This window comes from Dreissena polymorpha, chromosome 15, assembly GCF_020536995.1.
Source record: "Dreissena polymorpha isolate Duluth1 chromosome 15, UMN_Dpol_1.0, whole genome shotgun sequence".
NCBI classification, from domain to species: Eukaryota; Metazoa; Mollusca; class Bivalvia; order Myida; family Dreissenidae; genus Dreissena; species Dreissena polymorpha.
Genome location: NC_068369.1, coordinates 48,871,192 through 48,885,251, shown reverse-complemented (window position 1 = coordinate 48,885,251; position 14,060 = coordinate 48,871,192). Strand labels below are relative to the sequence as shown.

The window sequence follows — 14,060 nt, the reverse complement described above, 5'->3', positions numbered from 1 at the left end:
GTAATTGGGATATTCAAGTTTGAAAAGTGGTGCGTAAGAAATGTCTGCAAGTGTATTGGCATTATTTGTATGTGCACATGTAATAGAAAAATACGTTCATTGCGGGAGGAAGGGGGAGGGCAAACTAAAAGACCATGGCGAGCCTCATACTGGGATAGCTGATCTTTATGTTTATTCATAAAAAACTTAACAAGTGATTCTAGATAACCCTTCGCAGTCCGCACCAGCTAAGCAGGGACGAAACTTTTCGATTTATTTGCTTTTGTTTGCGTTAAAAGGAACTCTCTTCTGAACGAAAATTATATTTATGTGGAGAGTATCGTCCCTATTAGCTTGTGCGGACTGCACCGGCTCATCTGAAATGACACGCACATACATTAACTCATGAAAGAGGCCTTTTCACGTTATAGTAAATTGGCAAAATGTAAAAAATGTTTAAGATTCGCAAATGTTCGTTGTAGTTATAATATTTATAAGGTAACAGTAACACTGAACATTTACCATGCTTTAAAGTATCCATTATATGCATCTTTTGGCGATTTAAAAACCTTAAACTATTGAATAGTTTTGAGAGTTATGTTGCAGTCGTTATATTTTGTGATACAACGAGGATTGCTTTTATAAAGTATAAAATGTACTACCAATTGTATGAGCGCGGATGGCCGAATGGTCTTAGCGATAGACTATTACTCCAGCGGTCAGTGGTACGTGCCCAGTTGGGGGTTACTTTTTTCTTTCTTTAATATTATTCTTCTTTTCTTACTGGAGCTTTTTAGATCTAATGTTTTAATTTATCCATATAAAGCATTTAATTCAATACAAACTTCAATACATGACAAAAATCTGTGAAAAGGCCCATTTAACAATCTTACGTTTATAATGCACAATATCTATTCTCAAAGTGGCGTGCGCTTGGCGGGACTGGTTCCTCCACGGAAGTTGATAAAGTGGACAGCCGGCCCACTTCCGGTCGATGTCGGCCCTTCACTGCCGGGCCAGACAGATTGTCCATCTCTGCAATGGTAAATGGTAAAGGTTCATGGTCGGTAATTGATTAGAGCCCGTCTAACAGAACTTCATACGATATGTATTTTAGCAGCGCTCTAGGGAAACCGGCCTTAATGCATGTGCGTAAAGTGTCGTCCCATATTAGCCTGTGTAGTTCACTAGATGTTCGCGAATTGTTGTACTGCCTTTAAACAAAAATACCATGCAATCAGAAAGTGTCAACCAAGATAAGCCTGTGCGTACTGCACAGGCTAATCTCGGCTGACACTTTAGTGTTCGCGCAAACATTAAGCCCAGTTTTTTTTCCGTGCGGGTTTCATATTAAGATACGATGCGATTTTGGACGAAGTACAATAACAAGGTCTCAACCTCTCTGATAACTTACTTTCAATAATTCTTTTCAATTTTCCGTACAAAATTTGATGAGAAATTACGAAGGCAACTTTTGAAACCTAAGGAAATTTCTTAATTTTAATAATTACTATGTCCTAAATCATTTTGCTGGTTCGTTTAGATGGGACACATTTTACACGTTTGTTATGAAGAATCTTTGGATTACACAAAGCTTTTGAATTAAAACACTGAATTTAGTCGTATGCCAGCTTCTCCGTTCCCCTTAAGAGATCGGCGTATGCCTTTTGATTAGACAGACTTAGACATGTCACTGGTTTCGAGCATCAAATATGTCACTAGTTCCGATCATGTCTCCGATCAACACATTGTCCTTCTAATAAAAACAACAGCATGCGATGACGTCATTTTTATCGATTATTATTTTCTTACAAATATTGTTTCGTTTCAATTAGTACAACACGTAAGGCTCTAGTCAACATTACTGAGATACGTTATAGGTTATAGTCAGCAAACAATATATATAAACACTCTCACAATTTACATGACAATCACGAAGCAGCTTTCGATCAGCAAAAAGGAAATAACCGCTGCGATTACTTTAATCATTCAGTCTGTAGTTTTTTTCTCCCTTGACTTAGCAAGCTCTACAACTGAACACATTTACTTGGGGATGAATTATACTGTTTAGTGCAGACAATTTAAAGTAAATAAATACATTAATGCCATGTTTATGATTACACATTTCATTGTTTTGTATATTTTACATGTTCACAACTGTTATGCAAACTTGACTTTACAACAAACACTACATATACCTTATTTTGTTATCACGATTTTGTTGATTAAAAACAAAACATTGGGAAAGTATCTGCTGCGAGAATGCGCAGTTAGCTGACTTTTTATATTTCAGCAGCCAGTCAGTCCTTTCCAGTACCAGAAGTTACTCGCTCTTGGTTTCCGGCCCAGTACCCTCTTATTGGACCGGGACTGCGTGTATGACGCAACCAGACACCGCGCGTGTAGTGCGCATGCGCCGCGATCCCGCAAGGAGAGCCCACAGAAACCGGATACACCTAGCGGGATCGCGGCACGGGGCGCTGTTGATCCACAGATGTAAGTATCACGTGTCATAAGTCAATGATTGTTGTTCGCTATAAATCTTTCACACGGTATTTTATGGGGTGATTGTTTATAGTTTGTTCGCTATCAGATTCCCGCCAGTCCTCTGTTTAGATCACTTTTCAATCACGGGCGCTATGCAGGAAATAGCACAGCAAAACAAAACAATCTTCCCTTTTCCCATCCCCGATGAAATTTAACAAGCCTCGTTCTGCGCATTCTAGGCTTTATGCTTGTGCGTTAATTGTCATTCCAGTTTTACCTGTACATTTCGCACAGGCTAATCAGGGATGACGCTTTACGCCTTACCCGGATTTTCGTTAAGATGACACTTCCTTTTAACACAAATGTACATTAAATCGGATTTGATTTGCTTCGCACAAAACACAACAACCGACAAATTCTAAACCGTTATACAGTCTAATTTATACATTTATATTTAATGACATTTTGAAAATAAAGTTAACAATTTTATTAATAATCGATAAAAGAAAATAGATGTAATGCTTTAAAAATCAGTTCCACGTGAATATCACATGTATAAAATAGTAATTCCCTTAAACCAGCGTTATTATAGGAAAAATGGCGACCTCTGTCAAAGATGACGCCTTATAATTTCAGTAATAATTAATGATGAACTCATTTTAAAACACTTCTGGTTTTATCTGCATCGATTTTGTACACTCAACACGAGTTCCAGGTGCTCGAAAACGTTTTGACAGCTGAGCGCAAGAGCTAATCGTTACTTTTTTTTATTACTATACTTATTAAGGGAATGCATTAGATTATGTTATCTTTTACGAAAGTTTTTTACATTAACGCACGTTTTGATTTGCTTTTGTCACGCGTAACCATTTAATTGGTTTGCCTCATGTTGAAAAATGTCCGCCCCTTAAAATTTCATGATCGTTTTTTGTTTAACAATTTAGTTACCTGTATTTTTTTTACAGTTTTCTGTCCCTTAAGCCAGTCACGCCCTCTCGGTTTCAGTGACGCTGCAACGCCGGACGATCTAGCTTGCCCGGACGCCAATATCATGCGCAGTGACAACATCGACCGGATCGCCCCAAGTCTGTACATGCGCAGTGACACACCACCCAGTCGTCCGAACGCCGCAGTTTTCAGTTTCCGGAGCAACAAAAACGTGACCCACTCGGAAATAAAATTGTTAGACTCCTCTTACACGACGCATTTTGTGACATTCTATGTCGATTTTTTATTGTTTTCGCAAACAACGTACCAATTTAGAAACTATACCTTATAAGCTGTGTAATGTTAGTGAATACAACGAACTTAAGTTGTATCTACCTGCTACTGATACTATAACTGACGTTCGATTGGTCATTATCGGCTCGGATACTACTTACATGTACCCCGGGTACTCATAAGTATACTTACATCTACCCCGGCTACGGTAAATAAACTAAAACGTATCCGGGAAATTTAACGCATAATCGGCCGTTGTCGGCTATTTTGTTTTTAAGTATATTTACATTTATGTCAATTGTCTGTAAAATAACCTCTATATTATTGTAACTCATACTCAAAAAGCATGTTCATGCATTTTTTTTTAAATATAAGTTTGTTTAAAGGGTCCGTCCAAACATATTTTGTCATGTCATAAATGTATTGAAGCTTGTCATTGAATGCGTTATATTGATACATTTAAATATTGGAACTAAAAATCTCTAGTAAAAAAACAAGAATACAATTTAAAAAAAAAGGAAAAAAGTAATCCTCAACAGGGCTCGAACCACTGACCCCTGGAGTCCGGGAGTAAAAAGTCTCCCGCCTAGACCACTCGACCATCCACGCTCATGATGCGAGCGGATGTATGTTTTACCTATATAAGAAATCCTCGTAGTTTCCCAAAAATCTGTTGGACGGCCCCTTTAAAATAATCGGTAGTGCGTTTTACGACATCGGATTTTGGGCGGGAATCCAACACGGGTACAGTCTAATATCGACCGGGTACGATTAAGTATTTACAGTCCCCGGGGTACATGTAAGTATACTTAAGATACCCGGGGTACATGTAAATAGTACCAAAGCCGACAATGACCAATCAAGCATACTTGACACTCGATTGGCCAATTTAGACTGTACCAGAGTATTATTTCCGCCCAAAATTCGATGTTGTAAAACGCGCTACGGATTCGAAACAAAATTCTCTAAAAAAACACCTTAATATGCTTTTTAGGAAGAAGTTTCGATTCTATAGAGGCTATTTTACAGAATATTGACATAAATATGAATATAATTAATTAAAAATGTAGCCGACAACGACCAATTAAGCGTTAGATTTCCCGGGCACGTGTTAGTATATTTACCGTACCCGGGGTACATTTAAGTATGTATGTATGTATTTATTTTGACCTTGCGGTCAAGGATAACCCATGAAAGTGCAAGCACTTATTTCCAATGGGGTCCTTTGGTTTTGCTGAAGAGACAGCAAGCAGAAGAGACAGTATTGGGATACAAGGAATCCGGGTGCGATACCCTAGCTCTTTGCGAATAGATACCTTGGTTCTTTTACGTGCTCAGTGTATAGCACCGATACACGCGAGAATTACCTGGGTATCATACCAGTACATCTCTAGTTGGGTGGGAAACACTTGAAGCATTTCTGAAATTTCCAGTGCCCCGGCCGGGATTTGAACCGGGGACATCTGGAATGGTAGACCAGAGTGTTACCACTCGACCACCGCACCACCCAAGTAGTACCCGAGCCGACTATTACTAATCGAGCATAAGTGACACAAATATTAAAATGTATTATGATTGCAAAGACGGACCTTGATTAAATATTTCCGTCGTACTACGTAAATAAAAAAAGTCTATAAATAAACTACATATGTACTAGGTAACTACAATCACGGACTCTAGATGAGACAATATACGCTCTGTGCTACAATTACTACTGTTGCTTCTGCTAGTACTGCTTGTATTACTCATATTAATAATTATTAGGAAAATTAAATAAAGAATGCTTCTACAACAACAATCAGTACAACTATAATACTACTATTACTGCGTTTAACGCTTTTGCTGCTATTACTACTTCTACTATATCTACTACTACTACTTATCAAAACACAAACAGGTGCAGTACCTAATACAGACTTAACTCGACGTTCCCGTTCGAAGTATACAGTTCGATCCCCTCGATATCCGGTCGTCGCGACCCGGGGTCAACTCCCGCTGGGTCGTCGAAGTTTGTACTACAGCGGATATGGCAAAAGCTATGCAGTCGGGGCTTCAAGTGGGCACGGACCGGCTGGTGTTCTTCCCGCATGATGACGTCACTAGACGCGAAATCGCGGCCAATAGAAACTACACGGAGGTTGTTAACGCTCATGCAGTGATAGCGGCGTCTGCTGATAACGCAGTGCGCGGGAAACTTAAAAACGCAGTTTCCAGCGGTCGACGTCACTCACGACCTTAAAGATACTATGAAGATATGAGCTGATTGGACTTTTTGAAACTATGTCATCATGCTAATTTGTGTCGTTTGGTATATGTACCATAGCATGTACCAATAATGACTCGATTTTTTGAGTCAGGTTAAGATTCAAGAGGGATAATTTCATTACCGCCATTTTAATTCAACCATCCACATACATTAAGGCACATATACGCTTCCTTTTTTTAGTTTCAGTTTTTGTTTGTTTAAAATACTGTGCATATAATACATGTATTGATAATAATAACTTCTAACTTATTGATTCATTTCCCACTTAAAACACAAAATTATATCATGTATACATGAAACAGATTTAGAACAAATATAAATAACTTTCATTTCCAGATATTTTAGTTTAATTAAGGCCCTTTCTTATCAAATAACGTCAGACAAAATTTTGTGGTCGGACGTACCAACTGACAGACAGACATGATGATAGACAGAGGGTGAGCCTACAGCCACCACTATCAGAATATATTTCTGAACACGAAGTCGTGTGGTTTTGGATCCATACTAACAAAACAATTTATGTGATTTCGTAACATTATATACAATACACAAATATGACAGAACACACATATATGTAATATTAATACTATAAAACAGCATGTGAAGTATATCTGCAAAACGAGATTTTGGTACAAAATATATATTTATATCTTATTATGTACCATAATATCTTTTCCTTTGGTATCTAAACCATAAGCCATACATACCAATTTGTTTACACCCTATAAAAATAACAATATATATCACACCATCTAAAAAATACTCTTCTCTCATTGGCTGTTTGACGTCACATGATGAACCCATATATTCTATATGGTGTCAGTAGACTATATGGGGCAGTAGAAATATAAAAATACTGGTTATATATAACCATATTTGTTAATATGATGAGTTGGAAAGTAGTTGGTGTGATATAATTGTTACAAGGTTAGTTACTGACCCGATACGGGATATACGGTTCTGTGGAAAACCTTCGGTCTCGCCGAAGGTCAGTTACCAACCCTGTAACTACGCCCCGATATGGTTTTCCACAGAACCGTATATCCCGTATCAGGTCAGTAACTATCCCTGTAACTACACCCCGATATTGTTTTTCACAGAACCGTTTATCCCGTATCAGGTGTGTAACTAACCCTGTAACTACGCCCCTATATGGTTTTCCACAGAACCGCATATCCCGTATCAGGTCAGTAACAAACCCTGTAACTACGCCCCTATATGGTTTTCCACAGAACCGCATATCCCGTATCAGGTGTGTAACTAACCCTGTAACTACGCCCCGAAATGGTTTTCCACAGAAGCGTTTATCCCGTATCGGGTGTGTACCTAACCCTGTAACTACGCCCCGATATGGTTTACACAGAACCGTATATCCCGTGTCAGGTGTGTAACTAACCCTGTAACTACGCCCCGATATGGTTTTCCACAGAACCGTATACCCGTATCAGGTGTGTAACTAACCCTGTAACTACGCCCCGATATGGTTTTCCACAGAACCGTATATCCCGTATCGGGTCCGTAACTAACCCTGTAACTACGCCCCGATATGGTTTTCCACAGAACCGTATATCCCGTATTGGGTCCGTAACTAACCCTGTAACTACGCCCCGATATGTTTTTCCACAGAACCGTATATCCCGTGTCAGGTGTGTAACTAACCCTGTAACTACGCCCCGATATGGTTTTCCACAAAACCGTATATCCCGTATCGGGTCCGTAACTAACCCTGTAACTACGCCCCGATATGGTTTTCCACAGAACCGTATATCCCGTATCGGGTCCGTAACTTACCCTTAAACTACGCCCCGATATGGTTTTCCACAGAACCGTATATCCCGTATCAGGTGTGTAACTAACCCTGTAACTACGCCCCGATATGGTTTTCCACAGAACCGTATATCCCGTATCAGGTGTGTAACTAACCCTGTAACTACGCCCCGATATGTTTTTTTCCCCAGAACCGTATATCCCGTATCAGGTGTGTAACTAACTCTGTAACTACCCCCCGATATGGTTTTTCCTCAGAACCGTATATCCCGTATCGGATGTGTACCTAACCCTGAAAGTGACAAGTGGTTTCCCAGTCAGGATACTTTCCGCGTCAATTCTATCAAATTTAAGGCTAAAAATGTTGCCCCTGATTAGCCTGTACGGACTGCACTGGATAATCTGGCACTTCACTTTACGCTGTACGGACTGCACTGGATAATCTGGCACTTCACTTTACGCACATGCATCAAGCCCAGTTTTTCCCAGACCTAGGCTCAAATAAACAATTCAAACTTATCCCTCAACATTGTGTCATTCATAAAATCGTACATAAAACAAACACAAATAATCACAATCACACTGATAAGAAAAGAACACTAGCTGTGATTATTTGATAAAGTAAAACTCTTTGGTTGCTTACTTGTAAGGATTCCCACATAAAAAGCAATAGATACAAAACACTTGTTGGAAATGGTGAGTTATGCAATTCATTATGAATATGAGTTATCCCATATATTTTACCGCAATGAAGAAAGTGGGCATTATACACATATTGATACAGGAAAGTTTATTTATTTACCTAATTTAAGAAGAGGTAAATTGCTGAATATGTGATTGATCATTTTTATTAAAATAGTACACCAAGCAATAATCCAGAGAAAAATATATGGATGAAAATAATACTTATACTTGTATCAAACAGGGCTAGAATAATTTGTATTTTGTAAAAACTACTGAATTGCGGCAAGGTTTAGCATTTGATAATATCTACCATTATCATTCCAAAAAATTATTGCCTAAAGGACAAACAATATACGTGGGTTTCAATTCCTCAAAATGCTCTATACAATATTTATTAATTGATCATTGCCCATGTGCATGTTATAATCTGTAATTAATACTTAGGTGACATGTTCCGTGTAAAATACAAAATGGAGCCTCGTTCTTGAAAAAAAGGGCGTTATGCATAATCGTTAACTGCCGTCCCAAATTAGACTGTGCAGTTCGCACAGGCTAATCAGCGACGACACTTTGCGATAACACAAACTTGTCTTTTATAAAAGACTGCCTTTAAACGCAAATGCATTAAAGCGTTAACTGGCGTCTCTGATAAGTCTGTGTAGACTACACAGGCTTATTCGATACGAAACTTTAAGCATATGCATTAAGCCCAGTTTTCCCAGGTCGTAGCTCAATGTTTCAACAAGGTTCCTGTCTCAACTGACTGTGACCAGGTGTCGACTAGTTACATAGTGTTCCACCGATTGTTGTCTTGGATTTTCTCACAGACCACAAAACTATGCCTTCTGTTTATATGTCATATTCAGTATTTTCGCGTAAGGTGTATCATTAAGTCGCAGTTCAAATAATAGACATGTTCAGTAAGTATTTATTAAAGCCTCGGTCTGGGAAAACTGGGCTTAATGCTTGTTCGTATGCAATGGCTAATCTGGGACGACATTTTCCGCCTAACCTGGATTTTCGCTAAGAATGGACTTCCTTGAAACGACAATAAGATATGCCTGTATGCACTGAACAGGCTAAGCCGGGACGAAACTGTACGCACATGCATTAAACCCAGTTTTCCGAGAAAGAGGCCAATTTCATGTTTGAATGTTGGGAAAGTGTACACAAATAACCATTGCAACAGGAGTATGAACTTGTTAATCCACTGATATATTTTTATGCATCTAATATACTGGTATATAAATAAAAAAACATTAAAAAACACATTATTACAGTCAGTTTACGTGTTCATTAATAATGTCTACACTAGCCACACTATAATGTCAAGTGATTAGTATGTATATGTTCTAAAACAATAGCACGCAGTTTCATATCTCGTGTGAACAGCTAATATATACCCTAAATTAAAATCATAGTATATACCCGCAGAGATGAATTCATGCATATTGTTGTTCTCAGATACATTCTATTTTACCTCTAACAGAATACATGTTTTTAATTGCAAATATGAGATCATAAGCTGACCGTGTATTAATAGTAACACGGCTCCTTATTCGCTGCGTACGGTGTAATAGGGTTAGTAAAATTCACTCTCGTTTACTTTCCTGATTCACAGCGTGCGGGGTAAGTACAATTGCGTGAAATGAATTTATCTTATCGAGTCAACTGCATTCTCTCGCAAACTCTTTAAAACAGAACGAAAGTAAGGTATTTTGTTTTTGAAGGCGTCATTCAACATGGTGCAGGATCACGTGACTTTGATGGATTCCCAGTTAAGTTAATGAATGAAAACACACCGGTGGTGATTTTTTTTTAATAACTTTTCAAAATAGTTTTTCTTAAGAATTTCGACTAGAGCTTAAAATAAATATTTTTATGCTGCTTATGGTAATGTGAAAAACATAAAAAAAATACGTTATTTGATGGGCGTGCTCCTGAACAAAGTCGTTGTGTAGTGCACGGTTATGCTGCACGCAACTTGAAATTTCAAGCGTATTCAAGGACTTATTCTTTTACCTTACGATATCTTTTATGCACGAAATATTTTTGCAAATGTATTGCAATAACTTAAGATATTTAAAACAAGAAATATCTTTAAAAAAGATATACGGCGTTGATTGTGGGCGATGTTTATGAACGATCAAAAGTTATCTCTATGAGATAAAAAGTAGCGGATGCCTTTTTTCTGCGCAGTTCTTAGCTACATCACAAGCAAATCAATTACGGGGTGTTGCGCCAGATTTCGTGGCTTATTTTGCTTTGTGTGATATTATTACTCAGATATCTATATTTACAGAATAGAAAAACACAAGAAACATGAAAATAAACGAGTGCATATAGGTCAGCCGGCAATACTCGAATCTTATTTAATTGCATAATTATAGTATAGTGAATTATTGTGCTCATGCTTAATAAACTGGTCTAAATGGATAAATATTTCTAATTAATTTTATCAAAATTGGTCCTTATCATGCAAATGTTGAAAACATATTAAAAATCGATGATTGACATACCACAATAATATCGCCGAATATCTATATTTAGTATCTTTCTGATCAAAACAGACTTCAAGTGCACAAAGTTTACGAGACGGCGTTTATATAAAGATTTCTGCAACTGACCGCAAACTGACCTTGATACCTTGCGGATTGGAATGCAATGCATTAAAGTTAGGAAACATTTCTTCTGCTAAAACGACGGCTTGTTTACGCCAACTGTACACGACCAAGGCAACAGCTGTGCTTAAAATATTGATAAATCGACAAAGCGACTAAACGAACTATTTACTCCATCATACAAAAATAGCGTAGATTCCATTTTTTTCCTTCAATGAAAAGATCGCAACCCCTTCTGCGAACTCCGGTGATGAACTGTATATAAACTCTGATTTTCACACACTGGCCGCGAATTGACCCGAAACCTCGCGGGTTGAAATGCAATGCAAGTAAGTACTAAATATGAGAATATTACCTTTAGTATAAACGCTTTTGCGCTGGTAATTCTCTGAAAATAAAAGGTGAACGCACAAACTGTATTTATGTCGAAAATTTATTGTAAAACTGGTCTATCTATTGAGCCTTTTCATTAGGGATAAAATTGGTTCATGCAGTAAAACAGTGTTACAAAGACGCGGATATGTTTCCAATGTTCTGGTGTTATACTCAAATCAGCCAATGGAATAAATGAAGTGTATTCATTCGTACCTAGCCGCGGGAAATTTTATTTGAATATTATTGGACACTTACAAAGGTCAAGTCAGGGTGAAAAGCTGGCTTAATACAGCTTACGCCGAAAAAAAAATCCTAACGGTGTGCTTGCATTATGTGCAGCCCGTGTGTAACTCCCTGAAAACCCCATTGAATTTGCACCCTGTTCAATGCTACTGACTGCTTGTGAAAAGCTACGGACCTTATATAGAACAAGCTATGTGTTTGCCAGAAACACTATCTTCCCTTCTGTGCCGCTTTGAAGCTATATATTTGACCTTTGACCTTGAAGGATGACCTTTACCTTGATCTTTGACCACTCAAAATGTGCAACTCTATGAGATACACATGCATGCCAAATATCTTCAATATTGCAAAAGCTATGGCAAATGTTAAAGTTAGACGCAAACACACAAACAAACAAAGCAACAAACTAACAGACAGGGCAAAAACAATATGTTCCCCACTATAGTGGTGGGGGACATACAAATACATTTTCAACATGTGATCTTGTTTTGCAAAGAAATAAAGAGTATTATATAAGGTGAGATTATTTTCCATATAAGCTTCGAGGCTTTCCACGTGCAGTCGGCAACGTTAAGGTTAATGTTTGTCATGTTATTGCGTTGTATGCTGGAGTAGTAAAGGTACTCGATTAAATAAATTCATGACACGGCTTCTTATTGACCTCGCACAATGTGATACAGCTTAACATGTTTAATGGGCTAACTAAGAAGCCGTATAACGTATTATCTTGTCTACAATAAATTATAAATATCTTAAATTGGCGATAACAGTAATTATGTGCATCATTAGAAAGGTATGGAAGACGAAAACATCCTCTCTATATTGTCGAAAAAGTGCCTGGCTAAACCATCGAATAATTCAAGAAGGTATATTTTCTGCATTATGCTGTTTTACAACAATTAATTATTAACACATATGCCTGTTCTTAAGTGCAACATTTTAAATGTTGCGTTAAGCGCATTCTTTTCATTTGTGTATTTTAAGTTTAAGATTCAACGACTACAATGTGCTATCTGTAACTTTCACTCCCTTTTATGTAAAAACCCCTCTCCCTCCTCTTAAATAGTATATTGTCTCCGCATCTGGTGTCCCACTTGCCCTTTTTCGCCTCTATTCCCAACGCCACTTCATCTAACACATAATCATGTCACCGCGTCTCGTTAACTTCGCGCCCAATATTACCCCCGCTACCTCCTCTAACACATAATAACGTCACACCGTCTGGTTTCTTAGTCGCCCACTACTCGCCTCCTACCCCTCCCCTTACAAATGATTATGCACATGCGCCTGATGTCCTACTCGCCAATACAACCTGGAGCTGGGGGACACAAGCCTCTCCGCACTATCGTCGCGCTGGTCAAACGCACTACTCGTCTAATGTTTCAAATGATTTCTCACACTGTTCCACGTCGAGACGTTGCAGCCGGAGCCGGCGGATCGCTATGTGACTGCGAGGTTTGCTGAGTGTGAATACCGGACTGTCGGTCATATCAGGGAGGAAGCGCTGTTTGCTGCGCGTCCGGGCATGAGGTCCGTTTCGAGTGCTTCCGGAGGGACCACAGGCCAATGAAAGCGCCACCGGAACCAGAAGCGCCGCTCTTCGGTGTGTACCTGTCATACACAAATGACCTTGTAAAGTTAACGGGCTTTACTTACAACGCATGGACCAACATTGATAAAAGAACTCAATCTAACACTCTAGACTTTGTCCCAGCTTAATGGGACTGGTTAACAGATAAATGAGACAGCAAATAAAATGTGGTATATTGAAAAAGATAGCATTCATGCTATTTAAACAAACGAAACAAAACATATGAATATTGCGTTTTGTTTCTTGATAGGTAAATCAATAGCGTTTGTAACGTTTTTTGTCGATACATTGGAGAACACGTGCATTACAAACATATATCAGACATTTAAACGTGAAAATGTAAAGCTTAATTTACTTATTGGTAGGGTTTAAGATGTGTGCATCCAAACGATATACGGTGAATGAATTACTTGTATTTAACAATTAATTCATATTATATATCACATTCCAAATGTTATAGTTTTGTTTGTAAAGTCATTGAACAAATTGCTGTTTTTGTTTCAAACATCTGTGAACAAGCCCACTTAAAACTTAGCTGGTTATTGAGCTACGGTAATAATATTTGAATTATTTTCTGATATAACTTTAAAACAAATTACCTATGATTTTAATTATAAAGAATAAGACTATAGCTAACATTAAATGAACGTTTGTAAGAGTGAAATAATAAAATTTGGTGATAACGCTTAAATACAATATTAGTAACAACGTGTGTCGAAAGTAAAGGGTAGACGGAATTGGGATACTTATCAGGAATAATGAAACACGGAAGTGGATACTTAGCTCTCAGTTCAGGAAGCAGAAAACAACGGAAGTGGGATACTTA

At 38.0% G+C, this 14,060-nt stretch overlaps 2 protein-coding genes across 3 annotated transcripts in view; one reads left to right on the top strand and one right to left on the bottom strand.

Annotated features, from left to right (window-relative positions):
- Positions 1-6,185, top strand: part of LOC127860881 (uncharacterized) — a 6,652-nt gene extending 467 nt beyond the window's left edge. The window contains exons 2-5 of the mRNA XM_052399189.1: positions 903-1,022; positions 2,273-2,475; positions 3,472-3,648; positions 5,585-6,185. Of these exons, the coding sequence (XP_052255149.1) occupies positions 903-1,022; positions 2,273-2,475; positions 3,472-3,648; positions 5,585-5,597 (513 nt within the window). The 3' untranslated portion in view covers positions 5,598-6,185. The remainder of the gene's footprint in view (positions 1-902; positions 1,023-2,272; positions 2,476-3,471; positions 3,649-5,584) is intronic.
- Positions 1-14,060, bottom strand: part of LOC127860877 (uncharacterized) — a 217,899-nt gene that overhangs the window by 146,303 nt on the left and 57,536 nt on the right. The gene's annotated exons all lie outside the window — the stretch shown is intronic.